At 38.8% G+C, this 20,019-nt stretch overlaps 1 protein-coding gene across 1 annotated transcript in view; it reads right to left on the bottom strand.

The window, feature by feature from the left end:
* XRN2 (5'-3' exoribonuclease 2) overlaps positions 1-20,019 on the bottom strand; it is a 73,106-nt gene that overhangs the window by 51,768 nt on the left and 1,319 nt on the right. The window contains exons 2-17 of the mRNA XM_014962510.1: positions 14,874-15,001; positions 14,680-14,791; positions 13,661-13,772; positions 12,364-12,422; positions 12,195-12,284; positions 11,027-11,099; positions 10,876-10,926; positions 10,391-10,548; positions 9,930-10,004; positions 9,696-9,829; positions 9,548-9,605; positions 9,350-9,457; positions 8,186-8,230; positions 6,863-6,994; positions 5,377-5,492; positions 1,838-1,973 (exon numbers count right to left, since the gene is read on the bottom strand). Of these exons, the coding sequence (XP_014817996.1) occupies positions 1,838-1,973; positions 5,377-5,492; positions 6,863-6,994; positions 8,186-8,230; positions 9,350-9,457; positions 9,548-9,605; positions 9,696-9,829; positions 9,930-10,004; positions 10,391-10,548; positions 10,876-10,926; positions 11,027-11,099; positions 12,195-12,284; positions 12,364-12,422; positions 13,661-13,772; positions 14,680-14,791; positions 14,874-15,001 (1,587 nt within the window). The remainder of the gene's footprint in view (positions 1-1,837; positions 1,974-5,376; positions 5,493-6,862; positions 6,995-8,185; positions 8,231-9,349; positions 9,458-9,547; positions 9,606-9,695; positions 9,830-9,929; positions 10,005-10,390; positions 10,549-10,875; positions 10,927-11,026; positions 11,100-12,194; positions 12,285-12,363; positions 12,423-13,660; positions 13,773-14,679; positions 14,792-14,873; positions 15,002-20,019) is intronic.

Here is a 20,019-nt window from a genome sequence, read left to right as displayed (position 1 = left end):
TCGTCTGAATGTGAAGCAAAACAGTACCAAAAAAAAAAAAAAAAAAAAAGCCCTAACCATATTTGTGTACTTTCACCAAGTTTTCCTTTGGAACATTTCTAAACTCGAAAATATTTTCTGTGCAGTCATTTTTTCTTGAGGTCTTATTGGCACTCCTCAATTTTCTTGAGAGCACTATGGTCCTGCCTGAAGCCTGAAGCTGTTGTCAACCTCACCAATTTATTTCCTTTGCAATCATTACCATCTATCACTTCTCTACGCATCAGTTACCTCTGCCAGAACATCTACAAACTCAGAAGAAGTCACCTACACGCACCTCAATAATTAAATTGATTTCAGAAGCTAAACTAGCGAGTGTTGGATAGAGACTTGCCCATATTGTTTTAAGTTCAGTGTATGCCTGTCTTCCAGCTCCTATACATTTAGAGCTACAAATCTCTCAACATGCAAATGCAATCCCAGTTTGAACAGTTATTAAAGCACACGATGACATCTGCACCAGGGCACAGCCTCTGATCATAACGCAATGAACACACATCCCACGCGCACTTCTTTGAATAAAACAAACTTCATTTTACAACTGTCAAATGAGTATAAATATTTCAGGCACCTTGTAAATATTATCTCAGTTTTGCCAGGTGCTCCCTTTGTCTAAGCCCTTCAGTTTCCCTTAAAATCCAGACTGCCTTTTGCAGTGCTTTTGTATTGCTGCATCACTGAAGGTCACACCGACAGTTCTTCAGCAACTAGACCCCTACAGCTAATCTGAAAATCCATTTACACACTTTGGAGGGACACAGGCACCTATGGAGTTCTAGGAGTGTATCTCCCCATGGTTAAGAGGAACACGGCTTGCTTTCAGCAGACCTAAACTGTGTGCAGGATCACAGGGCGTCGAGGCGATGTTTGTCCTTTGCAGAAGGAGCTACTCAAGGAGGAGGAGAACTCAGCTCTGCTGCAGATCAACCGGAACAGATTTGCAAACCTTCAACTCTGTGGTTTTCATCCACCATACCAATCCAAGCCAGAGCCCAAACTCAACTCATTCATACAGTGGAAGGGAACACACTCCCTGTTTGTTCCAAGGTGGAAGGGTGGAAAGGAGTACACGTTAAAATAAACTAGCTTTAAGACTGCATGTTTTTTTGCAGGCACACAAGTTATTTGCCCTGCTTGTGCTCTAGGTTGGACAGGTGTGAGCCACCTAGGAAAAGTGTGCAGCTTTATCAACTTGGCACTGTGTTCAAGCTCCAAAGCCCTGCTCAAACAGATAAACTTCATTGGCTCCAGCACATTCTGTTCCCAGGTCACACACACAACATAACTTACTTTGTCTGCAGGGCACGAAGCTAGTTATTAACCATCGGTGCAAGAAACCCCAATATGTCTAACTAATCTCTTGCCAATCTGACATCTCAATTATCAAAAGATTTAAATCAGATACAGATTACTTCAATCACAATACACTTCATAGAACATCATTACAATCTACGGAGAAGACTGACAACTCTGTTCCTTTCAAATTCTTACTAGAATTTCACAGGCTTTGTCCTTTGTTCACCCATTTAGTCATCTGTAATTTCACCACGCCACGTATTGCAAAGCAAAAATATGCACCAGTCCTTAATAAACTAACAAGTGCCATTACTGTATGTGAGAAACAAAAACAGCATTCAAATCTTGAGTGCCAAATAGAATGGGCACTCATTTTATATCTTCAAAAAAAAAAAAAAGCACTGTTTCTCAAAAATGAGCAATGGATAATTATTATTTCCTGAAAAGAAAGAGCGCAGACACAAAAGAAAACTGACGTTTCAGAGAATAAATTTTTAAGTACCTGATAATAATATCTGAGAACCCAGCAAAGCCCTTCCACGTAAGACTGTACAACTTTACGACGGAATTTCTCATCAGATGCATCAACATCAAATTTGTTTTTATAGTAGCGCTGTTTCCAACCAGTTTCCCACAACCTGCATAACAAACACAAATAGATGTCAATACATGTTAATATATGCACATTTACATAACTGAATTAAAATATAAGCCAAAAAGTCACTTGCGACTTCAAGTCTCATTTTTATACAGTTTCAATGAAAGCATAAAAACTGATACTCAACAGCAAGAGAATAAAATTTGATGGTTGGCACCACAGAGAATCCAGATGAAATTCTGAAGCTACCATCCTGATAAACACGTCTTCAAAAATACTTGTTAGGAGCAGGATAGATTTTCAAATACATGCCTGCTGCTGTCAGGAGTTTTCAGAACAGTATTGCTCCTAGTTGGCAATTTCACCTCCCTTACCAGGAATCTACTACCAAAAGTGCCATTTGAACTTTGGTCTTTAACTCTTCCAACTATTAGAAACCCTTCCCCCTCCTTATTTTGTTTAATGTACCCCAGGCCAAAATCTTTACCTTCTCACATCAAGTTCATCCCTCTATTCTTAATGCCCTTTCTCAAGCAGAAAAGTGCTATCGTTTCCCCTGCTACTCAAAATGAAAAGAAAGCAAATAAACATTAAGCAACAGCAGCTTGATTTCTGTATTCTGTTGCTGTTCAGATGAGCTATGTTACCACCAGAGCTATCTGCAACTCAGGAATCTCCTGTTTGCTGACTCGTATCAGGCAAGTTCCCTTTTAGACAGGGATTTTCGACCTTTCATGCCAGATGGATATTGGAGTCAAAAGATCACTCTCAGACACCATTTATCCTCACTTCACACAGCTCCCCCTCATGTCTGGCTACGGATGGGGCAGGGGAAAACAGACACTCATCTTTGACAGACAAGCACCTGAATCTCTCAGCCCTCGTGTGTAACGTTAGGAAAAAAAGCACATTATGCTGTAGGGTACCACATTTCAAGCAAGAATATTCTGTGAAGACCAACAGTAAGCACAGAACACAGGCTCCTCAAAAACTGAGAAGGCAGGGGGAATACAGCTGTCATGGGCATGGGCAGCAACAGGAATCACTGCCTACAGACTCTAGAGATTTTCTTCCTTGGACATTTTATCCACTTGCTACATCTGCTGCGTTCCTTGTCATTCTCTAGGTGACATCTCAATTCTGAGAAAATAGCTGTGCCACAAGCAAGGAGCTATTAATACGCACATAAAATTTCAATCTGTTAGTCCTAACACAGACAACGTGATCTTGGAGAAAATTCCAGTTCAATTCAGAGACTGCCATCTAAAAAGCTAGTTTCAGTAATAGAAAGATTAAGCTCCACCTAACACTAGGTTCAGTCACAGTGATATCCTGGTTCAAAACTATCCTGGTTGTTTCTTGGGTTTTTTGGATTTGTTTTGCTGGTTTGGGTTTTTGGTTGTTGGGTTTTTTTTGTTTTTTAATTGAAACTTACTATTCACCATAGGGAATGAATTTTACACACACCTATCAGAGTTCACATGAACTTTGGTATGCAAGCAAACTAAAGTGAATTACAAATCTGATTTAGGAACTGGTTAAATCAGATAATCCCTTAATAACATTGTGGTTTTTTTTTTTTTAAACAGAATTTTATTCGCAACAGTTCAGAATTGGCATTGATTGTCACATTTGAAAATCATCATGCAAGATCCCTTTCCACAAAGGCTGTGATCACTTTAATTTGCATACAGAATCCAAACCACAAAAGTAACCTCTGAGATCAACTCACACTTGTCAGAATCCCACAGTGCAATAAACACAACGTATGCAGCCTTTAAGACATACCAGGGGTTGACTTATGCTTTTTTACATGATGCATATCCTTTTGGTTTTGCAAAAAAGGATCTTTCCTTGCTTCTGTTTCAAGTTGGTTACCCACTCCAGAGATAGTTTTTAAAATCTGACCTGAGCTAGTTCAAATATAATTCAAACTGATGAGGAGGTCAGAGAAACCAGGAGATCTTTTCCAGAGTTTAAGAAAGCCAGGTGAGCAAGGACAGAGCTACATGTGCTAAAGTCTTGAAGGACAGAGTCAAGAACATCTGCAGTCTGTGACTCTGTGACCCTAGGATCTCCCTGGCAACTAGACACTTGCATAAATTTCAAAAACCTTTTCTGTAAGGTAACAAAACCCAATCTGCTAGCTGACTAGAACTATTTATTCTAGTTTTAAAGTTACTCTGAATATTAAGTATAATTTCACAACTTTGTTGCATCTAGTACATTTTTGCAATTGTTTTGACTTTTAATGAAACGCAAAATTATTTTTCACTCAGAAAAGGATCTGAATAAATATTCTGACCTATAAAAGAGGTTAAATAACTGCAAATGAATGTAGCGTATCCTTTTGCTTGGCAATACAAACCCTGTCAAAACTATTGCTAGTTGTAAACCACCACAGTTAATTCACACTAGTTGCTATAAAACTCTTAAAGATTCTTTTCGAATCTCTGCTAAAATTCAGATGGAAAGCAGTATTAAATGTATCTTGATTTTAGATTAAAATTTTGCTTAATTAAAAAAATTAAAACCAACAATCAATCCATTCAGATCTGCACGTACAGGACGAAGAACAAGAGCTAGAATATCTGATAATGGCAGACCTGATGGGCTGGATACCACAAATACATCACGACAACAGCGACCGGCATCTTACATTAAGTAACCCTTATTGTTATTCCATGTCCACCTACATCCCCTGGATCTACAGAGAACAAAAACTTACTTTCTTACATTAAGTAACCCTTATTGTTATTCCGTGTCCACCTAAATCCCCTGGCTCTACAGAGAACAAAAAACTTACTACTTATATTTATCATGAAAACTTTCACAAAAAATTATAAGGGCCATCACCCTTTAAGGGCGATAGCTCGATTTAAACTTTTGATAAACTCACACTCACCAGTAATTCACTGCCAGTTAATGCTCATAAAATCCCTATCCCTTAATCACCCAGGGATCAGCCTCCCTAAGATATTTAAAGAACTCATCTTAGACAAAAACAGGGCCCGCTACAAATGGACGATGGAAGAAAACATCTTGTGAGAGTGGAGATAAATAACACCGGGCACGAGAAGGCGACTGAACTTTATGGGTTAAACAGCTCAAAAATCCAACTGCAAAGCAGCGGCATTCAGCTCACATAATCAAAGCTGCACAGTGAATGTCTAGCCAATCTAGTGCTTGGTCTCAAAGGGAGCAGTGGCTTGGAGGATGAAAACCTGCACGCATACTAATCTAGATACTTAGATTTAACAGCTCTAGCTTACACATCTCACTGGAATTTACCGAATATTCTAACCCTCCACATTAATTACTGGTGGATAAAAAGATCATAGAAAAGCATCTGAAGGCACTGCTGCTCTAAGCTAAATGGCATTAATTAGACTGCATCTATTTCAGCAATTTGCTAACAAAGTGCTACAAAAAAATGGCTTCACCTGATATTATCCTCTGGCTCGGGTTCACTGTCACTATCTTCAGCTTTTCGCTTAATTCCTCCTGCCAGGGATGGGCTGCCATCAGGAGTGAGGCTGGTATTTGGAGATGAAGTTGTCTAGGGTCCAAATGATTACAGTTAAATAGAGGGAGGGGGCGAGGAGGGGGAAAGGATTTATTAGGCATTTTATATTCAAGTTAAAATTGACAGCTTTGTGATAATAACACGCATTATTTTTAATTCCCCCAAAACGACACAATCCTTTAACTATTAAGTCAAGTGGCAAAAGAAGACATCTTTGTATTAAAAGGCAGGCATTGATATATACAGGCAAAAAGTTCATGTATTTAAGGAAGAAAAAGATGCAATAAACAAGACAGATAAATTGATAACACTTGTTATTTTTTATACATTCCAATTTTGGAATACAACTGTTTTCTCTAGTCCTACAGCTATGTTACAGCTTCATTTTACAGCAACAGTGAAAAATGCATATGCAGACTACTGTAAAAATGCTGCTTGATAGTCAGAAAATACTCTAAATTTCTTCACAATTGATATTTTAAATTCCTTTTAAATGTACTTTTAAATGTACTTTAATTTGTAATGTATTTTAATACTACAGAGGCTAAAAGCAAGTTCTCCCATTCCATGAAAGAATTGATTTGCTTAACCCACACGCAAAAGTTTCAAGACTAAAGGGGAAACCAGCAGAAATTATACTTTGAAAAAGCATACTTTATTTATTTAGACTTAAGAGACAGAACACACAGCTGTGCTGATGAAAAGGACCTTTAATCAAAAATTTTTTTCACTGTTTGGATGAAGCTTTATGCCGAAAATAAAATATTTGTCATAATTGTTATTTAAAGTTAACCATTGAGACTTCTAAGAGAGCACTCAACTTCTTACCGCTTTTTCCTCACTTTCTAATACCTTTGCAAAAAATTTGATGTAAGTTTCTCCTCTTCCCAGTGAAAAGTAATGCTTTGGAAAGTAAAGGCAGCTGATAAAAATGTAGATACGCAAATCACAAATTTCCAAAATATAAATATCTATGTCTGCGTGTGTATACAAATTCCAAAAAGACTAATAAAGGACCTCCAGCTCAGCTATTCAGTTTGTGTCTCCACCAACGTACTGGAGGAAGTTCCTCAGCCTGCACTCACAGGAGGTTCAACTCCACGAGTGCCAAACAAGTTTGGGGAGAAGAGCCACCGTATTGCACTTGGATACACTCACCTCACACTTGCCCTCCCAGAACTTTTTAACAAGCAGCATCGTACCCAGCATTAAATAAAGAACACAATTTTATTAAGCAGTCTCACAAAAATTGGTTATTAAAAGCCACTTCCTTGAAAAAAATAAATTTTTTGGCGTCTGCTTTTCCAGAAAGCTCGGTGGGGCAGAGAAAAAGGTGTCAAAGAGTAACACGGGAGGTGATTATTTCCCCTTCTATCTGTAAATCCCTTTGAACACCTACTTACAGAATTCTGTCTGTCGTGCATCCTCATCTCAAAGGCAGCTTGTCTAGGGTTACTGATTGCCTGAGGGCTCGATCGATTGCCCAGAGCCTGAGGGGAAAACTGTCCACCAGGAATAAAAGATGGCTGATCCCTCTAAAAGACAAATATACACAGGTATAGTGTCAAGATGTGTCACCTCCCCAGCAGTGTGATCGCGCTCTCACAACTTTCAGATTAACATGTTATCTAAAACAAGCATCATTCACTCATTCATCCAGTTCAGCTTAAATTAATTATGTTGAATAATCTCAACCAGACGTTAAGATGGCATTTAGAAGCGAGACCCTTATATTCCTATAATTTGTTAAGCTCTTTTAAAACAGAAACAAACCAACCCTGCATTTTGTGCCCATGTTCTTTCTACGTGGGCTGAAAGGCAGCTTTGTGGGGAAGTGAGACTTCATCTAACTCACTGGGAAGAATGCAATCTTTGTAAGCAAAGTGAGTAACGTCTTCCACTCTACTAGAGATAGTCAGAGAACACATAATCCAAAAAATAAAAACAAGCTCTAAATATTACTCATAATGGAAATATCACGTGCCCTGAAAGTTTTGGAAGCTACGCATAGTTTTGGTCTTGGTTAGGACATTCAGGTATGTTGAAATGAACACACAAAATATCAGGATATTTTGTGAATAAAAGAGAAATCAACATCCTTCCAATAACGTAATTTTCAAGAATTTGGCTTACATGGGTCAGAAAGGCTCCCACAAGAGCTAATGCTTCTCTACTACATTTGAGAGATATTTGGCCACACTCACGTGCTTGCAGGCAGAATGTGAGAGAGCTACAGTTTGGGATAAGCCTTGCCTTTTCAGAAACACACCTCTAAAGGAAGCAAATCCATTTAATGCAAACTGCTCTACGTATTTAAACCTGAACTCTCATGCTAAACTCCGCTGTCCTCAGCGATACAATTGCTGAGAAGACTTGTGTTAACGCATGGAAAAGCAATTCCTGCACAGTGACCGCGCTGAAGCATTGCTAAATAATCATGAAAATGCAGATTTGTCTGGATTTGAAGGACACAACATAAAGCTATCATCCAGCATATTCAACTCTCTCTCTCTCCTTTCCCTTTCATGAAGTCTTTAATATGCAATTTCTTCTTTCAAAGCTCCAGTCTACGAAAAGCCATGAAAAAAACCTTTAAAAATAGTTTACACACAGGCCAGAAAATACCATGATCAACAACTGTAGCTTCAACCAATGCATCTGCTGAAAGCTACAGCATACACGTTAATTCTTGCTAGTTTTTCCCATTGTGAAAGGAATGAAATTACCTTCATTCTTTTTCTTTTTTCTTTTTGCCGTCTTTTAAAGTTATCCTAAATAGAGAATAAAGAGAAAAAAAGTCAATCATACAGGTGTCTTGGAAAAGTATTTCATTGCAATTCATTACTGACCAAAAGGCCATAAGGTTTTTACGTGATGTTCTAAATAAGATATAGGTCAATTCTTATGTCTGTAAATTCAACACTACCCTGCAAACCTACAAACCTATGGGGCAAAAAAAAAAATGTACCTGTGTAATCAAAGCCCCACAGTTTTGTTAATGACTTACATAATCCACTAAGTTTAGCTATAGCCTTACTTATAGGTGACATCAGCATCAAAGGACACAAGCTCCCTGCCTGCACTGCAACAGCCACCAAAAATAGTTAAAAAAAATAAAAATAGTAGAGACATTAACATTCTAGAAACAGGAAAAAGGACACAAGCTCCCTGCCTGCACTGCAATAGCCACCAAAAATAGTTAAAAAAAAATAAAATAGTAGAGACATTAAAATTCTAGAAACAGGAAAAGAAGAGGCTCATGGAAAGATATTTCTTTTTCTTGGGCCAAGGAAACTGAGGACTTCACATTTCCACATCAAAAAAAAAAAGTTTTGCCAGCACTGGCACATTATTTTTTGACTGGATAGTGAATATAACTCTTCTGTCATTCACAAGGAGATTTTTTTTTCCACCTGCACTTAATGAATAAACTGGAATATGTCTGCAAAAAAACTGCACAGACAAACTACAGAGACCAAAAGAATGACAGCCTCCGGACACATTTCAAATGGCAGAAGGTACTGCAAGGCAAGAACACACTTGGAATTCATATGAAATATGCCACCCCTGCTCACAGCTTGCACTTCCACACGTTGCAGCAAATTATAAAACAATTTTTCCTTTAGTTTTCATAGCAGCTATTAAAAAAGCTGCGGGCAGTTAACAGAACTCACATAGAGTTTTCATTTTGCTGTTACTCGGGATAACAACAACCAGAAAAACAAGCCTTGCAGTCCAAGGAAACACAATTCCTTTTAGAATATGAATCAATTCACTAGAGGTCAGAACAAAAAAATACAAAGTTTGTATTTTTTCTTATTCTACTAAAGGAGCATTGCAGACTGCGATTAAAATCAAACTCAAAGAATTTAACAAAAAAAAAAAGTTACATCATCATCTTTTCTCTTTTTGAAAATACTATCTTCAACTTCTCCAACAGCTAACATGATCATCTGGACTCGCTGTAGGTTGACAAAACCACTTTCTGTGAGGTACCCCTGTAAATCAGAAAATAATATAGTTGAAAAAAAAGTCTATTTTTGTAGCAAACACTCAGGTATTTTTCAAGAAAGAGCAAAAAATTTTACCCCGGTTTTGTGCACGACATTCTTATATATGGTAACCAAGCGATCGATTGCTCCTTCCCTAAAAACAAACAAACAAAAGCATGAGATTCTTACTATCTAGAACCACAGTAGGTGTACTTCCAGAAAAAGAAAACATCTTCTCAACTACCTGATCTCCAAAGATGGCAGATGAGGAAGAAAGTCATTTCCCACAAAGAAGCACATAAAGACCCAGTCATCAACACTTCTTTCAAAATCAAACGTGAAAGGCAAACTGGCCATAGTGAGTTCTCTTTCCAAGTACTGCAACAGACATGCAAAAGAGAGGACATTAGAAAACACTGCGTATGGAGCTTAAAAATGTTATTTCTATAAAACAGATCTAGTAACTGCTTCAACATACCTCTCGCAGAACACATAATCGGATGAAGATAAATTCCTGCTCGGCGATAGGAAGACTGTCTGCAAACTGATCATGCTAAAAGAAAAGGAAAAAAGCATTACATCCAAGCTCAACTTGAAGTTTCATCAGCTCAATATTAAAGGTTTATTCTGGGGAGAGTTAAGAGGTATACGAGTACAGTTCCTCACGTTTTTATGCCAAGAATGCATTTTGCTAGTTTGCATTTCTGTTCAGTTACTGATCATTTTCTCTTGCCAGTGGAAAAAATAACCACAACAAACCAGCACAAGCGAGGATGTTAAGTTTGGCATAATATTTTTGTACTACTGAAGCCCAACTTTTACTTATAAGAGGCAAGCCAGGTTATTACAGGGATATAATATGCACTACGTTTCTGCCAAAAATCGAACATAAATTAGCTTATATATAAAAAAAAATTATAGAAATAGCAAAATTCTCACCTTGCCTTGTTTTTCTCTGGGCAAACCTTGGCAATCCTTAACCTCGTGACCCATCTGGTTACAAAGAGCACATGGCTTGGGTTTATTTGGTTTAAACTCTTCCCTAATTATGGTGAAGTTTGGTTCATGTGTAGCTAACCCAAGCATAATCAGATCAGCTACCAATCAAAAGAGAAGAATAAAATAGAATGAAGGATAAAAATTATTAAGTTTTTTATAGAAAAAGTTAAAAAGAAAAGTACATTCTACCTTAAGCAAGGGTAAACACACACATGTGTTCAGCCACAAACTACCCAGACAGTAGAACTAAGTGAAAGTTAGCCTTTCATCTATGGGTCTTCCCACATTTATTATACAGAGCTTTGCAAAACTAACAATTACACTGGATTATTTACACAGATACAAGTTAAAGCCTAAAAAACTACAGTCCAACTCAATCAGAAGACAGCACAAAAAAGCTTAGTAGGCCAGCAAAGAGAACTCACCATCAGCCCCGCACAGACAATGATGAGTGTTTGGATCATGGTTTGGTTGAGCTACACAAAAGAAAATAACATTTAGTCAACCAAAGTCATGTAAAATATGTTATTAGTGACTTAATTTAAAGCAAAATGTTCATGTTTATTTGGATTTTACCTCTTTGTCTCCTAATGTAATCCATGATTTTATGTTCACCTTCACCAGGAGCACTAGCATCAGACAAAATAACCTGTGAAATGTTGACAGATGATGTAAACCATTTATGCTGCCACAGTAAAAACCCAAACAACTCACATAGATCACATGCCCAATCTGACTTATGAATAATTAAAATTCTAATTTGTAGTTTCAACTAAAATGTTACGACTCAAAATTAAATTATTTAAGAGTTTGGAACCAATGAATAGACCTTCATTGTTCTCTACTAATTCTAGGATGAAGCTGACATATTGATTCAAATACCAATGAAATTATCATGTCACTAACATATTTGAAGTTTCTTTCAAATTATTGGGGCAATCAAAATACACACTGGAGAGCTACCAGATAAAGCAGACATACGCCTGCTCCCCTTTAGATCGTCTGAACTCACAGACACACTGATACATTACTACGTTATACGCTTCCTTACACTGGTGTCCAGATGAGCATTAACTTTTACAAAACTCATGTCTGATGGAGGGAATTAAGCAGAGTCAACTGCCCTCTAATTAGACCTCTTAAACAGCCAACTTAGGGAAAATAAAAGACAGCTGCATCTGAGAAGACTGATTATTCTGCCCTCTTGTCCAGATCAAAAACAGGGTTGTCAGAAAGAAAACTCCGTAGGGGTGGAGTGGTTGAGGAACAGGAGAACAGAACCTCCAAGTCCAGAAAGACAAGAAAGCTGACATGTATTATTTTTGTTGCCTGTCATCTACTGTCACCCATTATTAGAATAAAGGAGAAAATGCAGCCTACCTGAGGTAGCCAATGAGTTAAAAAGGAAATGGTGAAAAGAATATATATACAATGTATCTTGACACTTTTCCCCAAAAGAATAAAAAGTATTCCTAAAACCCTGACTCTTATTACATCAAATTGTGGCTTCTACTATTCAATCTTTTCATTGCTCTTAAATGAACCCAAAACAAACGGCACTGTTAGATTGTGTTATTAGGATGAAATGTTCTCCGAAGCAGAACGCACAAGTTGGTCCATTATGAATAAGAGCACAGTGCCAGAAGATGAGACAAATCTGCTAAATTTATACTCTTCAATCACATCCAAACCCAGCCTAACAGATCACCTTCATTTTCCTGAAGTACAAAACTGTGAAACTTACTGTCAAATTTTTCCACCCTGGGTCGCTGTTCAAACGGTCAGCAATGTAATAGCGGAGACATTTAGCAAGATTGTCCATAAACTCAGTTCCCTAAAAAGTGACAGAAGGAAATAAATTAAACCATCATTCAGCCACTGGCAAGTGCTGGGTAAAGTGCAAGATTACTTACCGGGGTAATACAGTTGCTGTCAAATCTCTCTTTCACTTCTTCTGGAGGAAGAATGCCACCTAGAGCAATAAAAACATTAAACAGAAGGAAATCAATATGGAAGATTAAAAACATTTTTGCATTATAAAAACCCGATGGCTCCTCTGATAACATTAACACTTATTTAAAGTTAGTTCGCTTAAAAAAACCCACAACAATAACACAAACCAAACAACAACAAAACTAAAAGAGTTCTTACCATTATCTTCATCTTAAAATAAGGTATTAGTACATTTACAAATGCTGTTGTTACTTCAGACAAGTTATTTCACTACCTATTCTGTCAAAAGATTGTGAAAGAAATATCAGAGAAACTAAGCTTGCTAAAGGAGATAAAACATTAGGAAATAATTATTTTCTTACATATTCTCCCCTATGTTTCCACTATCTATTCACTTGGGCTCACAAACAGGGTTACACCAACTTCTCTCATCTCTGAGCTTCACAAAGGGTCTTCGTAGTGTGGAAACGCTACAGGAAAAAATGTTAAAAAAGTCTTTGTCCTCCCTCTTTCATCTCTACTGAGGTTACACCCTGGTCCTCTCACTTGGGCTACAGCATTCATTCTTCCTACACGGTCACCTGAACTAACTGCTCCAGCCACACACACTCCTTTCACTCCACTCATGTCACTCACCGGTTACACCCTGGTCCTCTCACTTGGGCTACGGCATTCATTCTTCCTACACAGTCACCTCAACTAACACACTCCTTTCGCTCCACTCATGTCACTCACAAAAGCTGCCCTAAAAAAGCTGCACTGACTTTGCTTCCTCACCGAGTTTAGGATTTCCAGTGTCAAGTAACCACCCTTGCTCACAGGTGGTTATTCTCATGCAGTACTGTTTTCATTTCATCCCTGCTTTTAAGCCTCAACAATCCTTCCATCAAGCCCTACAAATCTGTACTTCCTTCCATAAGAGTTTTGGTTAGTATCCCACTACTGCACTTATCCCTCCTCTTCTATTCATTTTTTTTTTTTTTCTAAAGGAGTTAGGAGTACTCAGCACAAATCCATTTCAGGCAGAAGACTGAAGAAGAAAAAAAAAAAAGTGACATTTTGGTTTGTCTTAGTTCTTAACTTTGAAAAACACAAATCCATCCTTCTGTAGCCTTGCAATCCCCTCCTTCTCTTAGTAACACACAGGCAAATGTCCACTGAGCAAGACATCCCTTTTCTGACCCTCACTGGAGCATTCAAAACAATCAAGGTGACTCTCACTTGAAAAACCTCAGATACGGCCACAGTTAGTTCTACCTTTTGCCAGAATTTCTTGTCTTATTTTTTGCTTCTCTTCAGCAGCTTCCATGCCCTCCTTTGATGCTCGGAATCTTCTGGACCGCTGTTGATTCATTTTTGCACGTGGAGCCTAAAAAAAAGGTATCGTAATGCTTGGTTCAGTTCTTGCACCTGGGCAATTGTTTTCCTTTCTGGGCAAGTCTTTTGAAATTGGTGGGTCTGTGATTACACAACCGTTTAACAAGACATCAGCCTAAACTCTTAATTGAAAGAGGGATTTCTGTGACACGGTCCCAAACAGGGACTTTTTAAGAAAAGATACAACAATGTTTGGTTGGGATGAGTTCTATAGACACACGTACACGTTAGGAATTCCTGCACTTGAATTCAGGCTAAAAATCTTTTAACTTGATGATACTCACTTTACCTTTGAGAAACTGAAAAGCCTAGAAAAATAACCAAAGCTTAAGAGGCCTACCAGCACTCTGCCAGGCCACTTGGACATCTCTCAATTGCGATAGAAAAATATTTAGTAAAGCAAAGCTATTAAGAAGAGGGGATATCTTCCATTAGACCAACTGAGGTACCGAGGGGAAATGAGAATTGGGTATGGAGAAAGACAAGCCTTCAGGTAGCCTGTGAAACACTCCACAGCACAATGCAGTCACTGCCCATTTTAAGTGCATTTGCTTAAACAGGTTGTTTTCTGGTTGTTGCCAGCTTGCGGCATAAATTATTACTGAAGCCACAGAACGGAGGAACAGAAGTAGTCTCAGAGTTTCACTGTCTTATGGAAGTTTCCTGCTTTTCACAAGCAGCATTCAGACAGCAACAGACTATATTAGCAAGCTCATATAACCCCGCGGACAACAAAACCCATCAACGCTTTTAATTACCCTCAACAAAATTAAATTAACAGTATGTTTTACCTGTAGTTTTTAATTTTAGAAAACTATCCCCAAGGGAACTTCGGAGAGCAGATGGTATTTACCCTAATTTTACAGTCATTACAGGGAACTAAATATATCAATACTTACTACTCCGTCTATAGCCATGTAAAGAAGTCGCCTGGGTCTTACAATGTTGAAGATCCTGTCAATATACTCAAAAATTGCAACCATCATTTCATCTTCATTTTTGGGCGCTGGCCTAAAACATAAAGCATTCAATTCAACTTCTGAAATGCTATCAATAAATCCTATTTGTGAAGAGACAAAAGAAATTGCCTTACTTGTCTTCTGGATGCGTACAAGGGTGAATGATACCATTCATATCCAAGTACAGGTTATCAAACTCCACCTCATTAGGGTTGGGTTTGCTTGTATCAATTGGAGCCTTGACACCATTGCACTCTTTAGCCTGTGAACACAGTCAACACAAATATTTCAGTACATGATTAGAGAAGTATCACAAAGAACCAACAGAGGCATTAATGTTCAGACTCACCAAAGTTTATTTTTTTCAATGGCAGTAGGAAAAAAAATAAAAGAGCAACAAGCTACCCACATAATTACCTGAAAGTGTATGCCTACACTATAAAAATAGCACTTTTTTTTTTTAAAGATGTTTATAAACTAGCCCAATGAGAAGATATTATGACATGTTACAGCAGAGCTGTTTCATTTCTGTTGATCAACATGCATTATAAACAAAAGGTTTCCATACCTCATGTTATTCAAGAATGCAACTCCTTCTACTGCCGGGACCATACCGACCCCCCCCAAAATTTAGCAAAGGGACTTCTAAGTTTATAATACGATGCCATAACTTTAACATGATAACTAAGGGCCACCAAAATCTTTCTACTTTAAACACTTAGTTCCCCGAATTGACACGCGCAAACAACCTCGCACCTCTGCATCTTCTCACTGCAAACCAGTCTTTAAGTTTCACACACGACACGGGGAGGCAGGGCAGGAAAAGCAATTAATCTATGGCTGATGACATACCCGAGCCCAGCCCATGGCAGGGCAAGCTTCCCAAAGTATATCAGCACATCTTGATGAGCAAAGGGTGACGAGATTTAACTAGAAAGGGGACTCTTCCTGGCTTCCTCCACACAAAGAAATGAGACCCTTTCAGATCCCACCAGCCAAATCTCCAATTTGGGTATATATATACATATATATATATATATATATATGTATGTACCAGTTTTCTTGGTGACTACCAAATACACCAAGATGCTCGAACGAAGCTATACAAGGTAAATCCAGAAGTACAAAACCCCTCAAATCTCAGCTGAACTGGAAGTAATAGATAACGCCACCTTATTTTGCTTATGCTGTCATGTAAATGACGTGTAACTATCTAGGTGAAGAGAAGAGTCTCTCTAATCAGCCCCAGAGTCTGGAGTGGGCACTATAATACCTACGTAAAAAATCCCTCATCCCCTTATCTCAAACTGTTTTGAAATGCTGGCAATCATTTCAAAGAGTGGCTCCTCTACAAGGTGGATTAGCAACCACGTTCAATTTTTGTTTCCTCACCATCCATTTGGGTTTTTGTTTTGTCTGTGGTTTTGTTGTGGTTTTTTTTCATTTGGTCAGAAGGTAATTAGCAACACTCTCACAGTGACTGCGAGCAACTCAGCATTCTCTCTTTCAAAGCATTACCACCAGGCAAACAGACAAACCACTGAATTAAACACCAATAGCAGCAGTGATGGAAGAGACAGGAGCTGATCAAGAAAAAGTCAAATGACTTTTCAGAGAAATTGTGATTGGAAAGGGATACGTCACAAAGTTGGAATGAGGTGTACTTGTGAATAGCTTACCATAAAGCAAAATGAAATAAAATGAAATGAAATAAAATAAAATAACGGCATGTTATTATATAAAGGCTACAATCACAGGATTACATAAGATAGGAGGTAAAAAGTAAAACTGATGGTTCTCTCACTCACAGGAAACTTATCGGTAGGTGATGAACCACCATCAAGCACTTCCTCTGAACTTCTATTTGCAGACTTACTGCCCACTACTCATTAAATGAGTTTCCTACATCTGTAGCACAGAGCTCAAACTATCAGATTCAAAACGAAAAAAAGACCCCACCTTACAGATCCTACCATCGACTTTCATACAATTTTCCTGCTTGGAGTAGCAGCAGAACTAGCTGAACTTATCCCAGTCTTAAAAAGCAAAAATGAAAACCTCTAAAGCAAATTAAGTCTTTATTTGGTATTGAAATTTTTCACAGTTATAGGTGTATGGAATTATTTCGGGACAATTTTGTGAAGTCCCTCCACTTTAAAATAAGTAAAATTTCTGCTAATTCTTATCTTTCTTCTACTGTTCATCCAAATTAGTCAAATCTAACTAATTGTCAGGTGCAAACACTGTACTAACTTGCAATTTAAATAAAGTTCCTCCAGGCAAGCAAGACCTGCAACATGAAAAGAAGAGTATTTGCTCTGGTTTATATCAGATAACGGGACGAGAAGCTTGCCTTGTGCTCTACTTGATCTTTCATCAAACCTCTTGCTGGAGCTAACTGTGACTCAGAAGATATCAAAGGCTTACATTTCTGTGATATGGGAAATAAAATTGCCCCTGTCACAGATCTTCTTTTCAGTTCTGAAGGTAAAGCAAAATAAGTATGATCTGTTTTAGATGGCTTCGAAAGCCATCCAGTTTTCATCTGCATACCACTATGTCAGCAACTTTACCATTACATCCTCATAAACCTATCAGATTTTTAATGTAACAGCCTTGTAAAAGGTTTAAGTATCTGGGAGTGATATCTCTTGTGATATAACTAAACTGTTCACTTATAATCTACAGCCTCTTTTGAAACCATTGAAAATAGATCTTCAAATATGATACTTTAGTTACAGCTTTATTAATTCTTATGAATTTGATTAAGAATATTCTCTCCTGGATTTTATATTATCTTCAAGATCTTCTCTTATTCTTCCTGCTCAGCTTAAGAAGAAGATTAATCAGATTTAAGCAAAAGAAATAATCTAGCAAGGTAAGAGAACAAGGATCAACTTTCTAATATTTCAAAGAGACAAGCTACTGGAGATACAAAATTTCTGATTAGAGAGATTTAGAAGCAATCCTAAAATACACATAGAGCTGATTACATCGTGAGAGAAGTCTAAATCCATCTAGAGTAAGAAAAACTCCAGCAAGACAAACTACAGCTTCTCACTACTGCCCTAGTCAGCTCTCAAATTTATGATTAGATCTGAATATAAAAAATTGTAATGAACATGATTTTTCATGTGCTGTCCTTACTGTAATTGCAACGTGCTCTTAAGTTGGGACAAAGCAACGTGGATGAGGACATCAAGATTGGACACTTCAGTTACAGTAAATCTAACTTGGCCCAATGGAATTGGTTGTATTTTTCAATTTCTTTTAATAAGGAACACGCGCTGGTGCAAGCTCAATTATTAAACACACAAAAAAGGACATACAAGAACTCAGTAAATCAAGGCCATACAATCCTTTATTTTACCCAAACATTAGAGCAGTTTTGATTAAATAAAGATTAATCTAAAAGTTTACAAGTGTGATGAAAAAGATAGGTCTTCTGCTCTTTGAGAAAACTTTTATTTGTTACAGACCGCAGATATATTTGCTGTTTGAATTGTGGCTTCTTTCAGATACACGGATCTTAAAGGTCCTATCCAGAAACAGCTGGACAAGCCTGTGCCAGCACAGTCAGAAATGTGACAGATAACTGACAAAGCTGCTGTCCCCACAGCCTAACCTAACAGCTGGAATGGATGGTCATTCACCCAAGCCAACCTTTGACATGATGAAGGAGAGGGGGATTTGGTGAAGGAAAGGCTTGGACCACACAAGCCAGCTGTGACCCTGACTGTAAGCAAAAGCCCAAACTGTTCACCTTTGTCAGTTCCTGGCTTTGGTGAAATGGGGACAAAGCAAATGAGGTGGCATGAGTGGAAGCCATGGGGCAGGATGTGTGCACACACCTTCAGACCTCACTACTCTGAAGACTCAGAGCCCCAGCTGGGAGAAGGCAAATACCATGTCAACAGGTATATGCTCCATAGGTATAGCTGGTAGAGACGCACCGTGCCCCTGTTCCCCCCGATCCCCTCACCACCCACTTCTCCCAGGCAGAGGCAAACATGACACACTGTCCCCAAGAGCCCTCTCAACTGAGGGTTATCCAGAATAGATCACATCAGAGATGTAAAAAACCAAGATTGGTAAAGCAACCAGAACAATCACTGCTAGCAGCCAACAGCTTATTGCAGAGTAAGTACACATCCGAGCAGCTAATAAGCTATACTTGTAAACCCACAAACCTCCTTTTTCTGTTCTGATTCTGCCTGTTCCCCCAGGGAGACAAATCCTCAAATCTCATCTATCCACCGGAGTAAGAAATTCACTTCTTGCACCCTACAGGTAAAATCAACTGTACACTTCTCCCATGCTGAGAGAGGCTAACTGAAACCACAACGGTAATAAAAGCAAGAGAAACTCACAGTTTTAAGCATGCAACATTTGACAAATCCAAATCTATGATTCCGTTTCGCGAATCGAATTGGAAACACAAAACCCCCCTGACTGTAACAAGAACCCAACACTAAAACTGACCTGCCTGCCACTTGCAGCCACTGAGAGCTTGCTGCAGGCAGGCAGGGAGTACATGCAATCACAAAAGCCCGGTGTCAATATGCAATTCAACCACTTTACTCTCTTCTCTACTTTGCCCGCACGTTTCTATCCCCTTGAGAGTACAGGGCTTCCCAGACGGGAGGCACATCTCTCCCAGGGAAGGGCAGGAGGCAGCGCAAAGGCAGAAGCCACAGCACATGCTCCGCAGCCGGGGCACAAACTCTCAAAACCAGTATTTGGAAGAAAAGCAGATCCCAGCTATTAGTACATCCTGACACAAGATGACAAAAAATTATTTGGAAAAGCCTACAGGGAAAAACAGTTTGGGAAGCGTGAACTCAAGAGTTTGTCAACTCCAAAAAGCTTTGGCTAAGTTAGCCCCAAAGGGAATAACCTGCGGCGCGACGCCCACAAAGGAACCGGTTTATCTAGGAACCTGCCTATCAACAAACAAATAAACAAACACTATTTCAGCTGCCTTACTTCCTTACAAAGGGCTCCCCCGATAACCGTACATACAGACCCCCGGGGCTCCCCCCCATAACCCTACGGACCCCCAGGATTTCCCCCATAACCGTACATACAGACCCCTGTAGCTCCCCCCATCACCCTATGGACCCCTGGGGCTCTCCATCACCCTACGGACACCCAGGGCTCCCCCCCATAACCCTACAGACCCTTGGGGCTAACCCCCATCACCCTACAGACCCTCGGGGCTCTCCCATAACTGTACATACAGACCCCCGGGGCTCCCCCCCCATCACCCTACGGACCCCC

This window comes from Calidris pugnax, unplaced genomic scaffold (assembly GCF_001431845.1).
Source record: "Calidris pugnax isolate Ruff unplaced genomic scaffold, ASM143184v1 scaffold147, whole genome shotgun sequence".
Taxonomy (NCBI): domain Eukaryota; kingdom Metazoa; phylum Chordata; class Aves; order Charadriiformes; family Scolopacidae; genus Calidris; species Calidris pugnax.
Note: the sequence above shows the minus strand (reverse complement) of the source record. Positions and strands in the feature narration are given on the sequence as shown.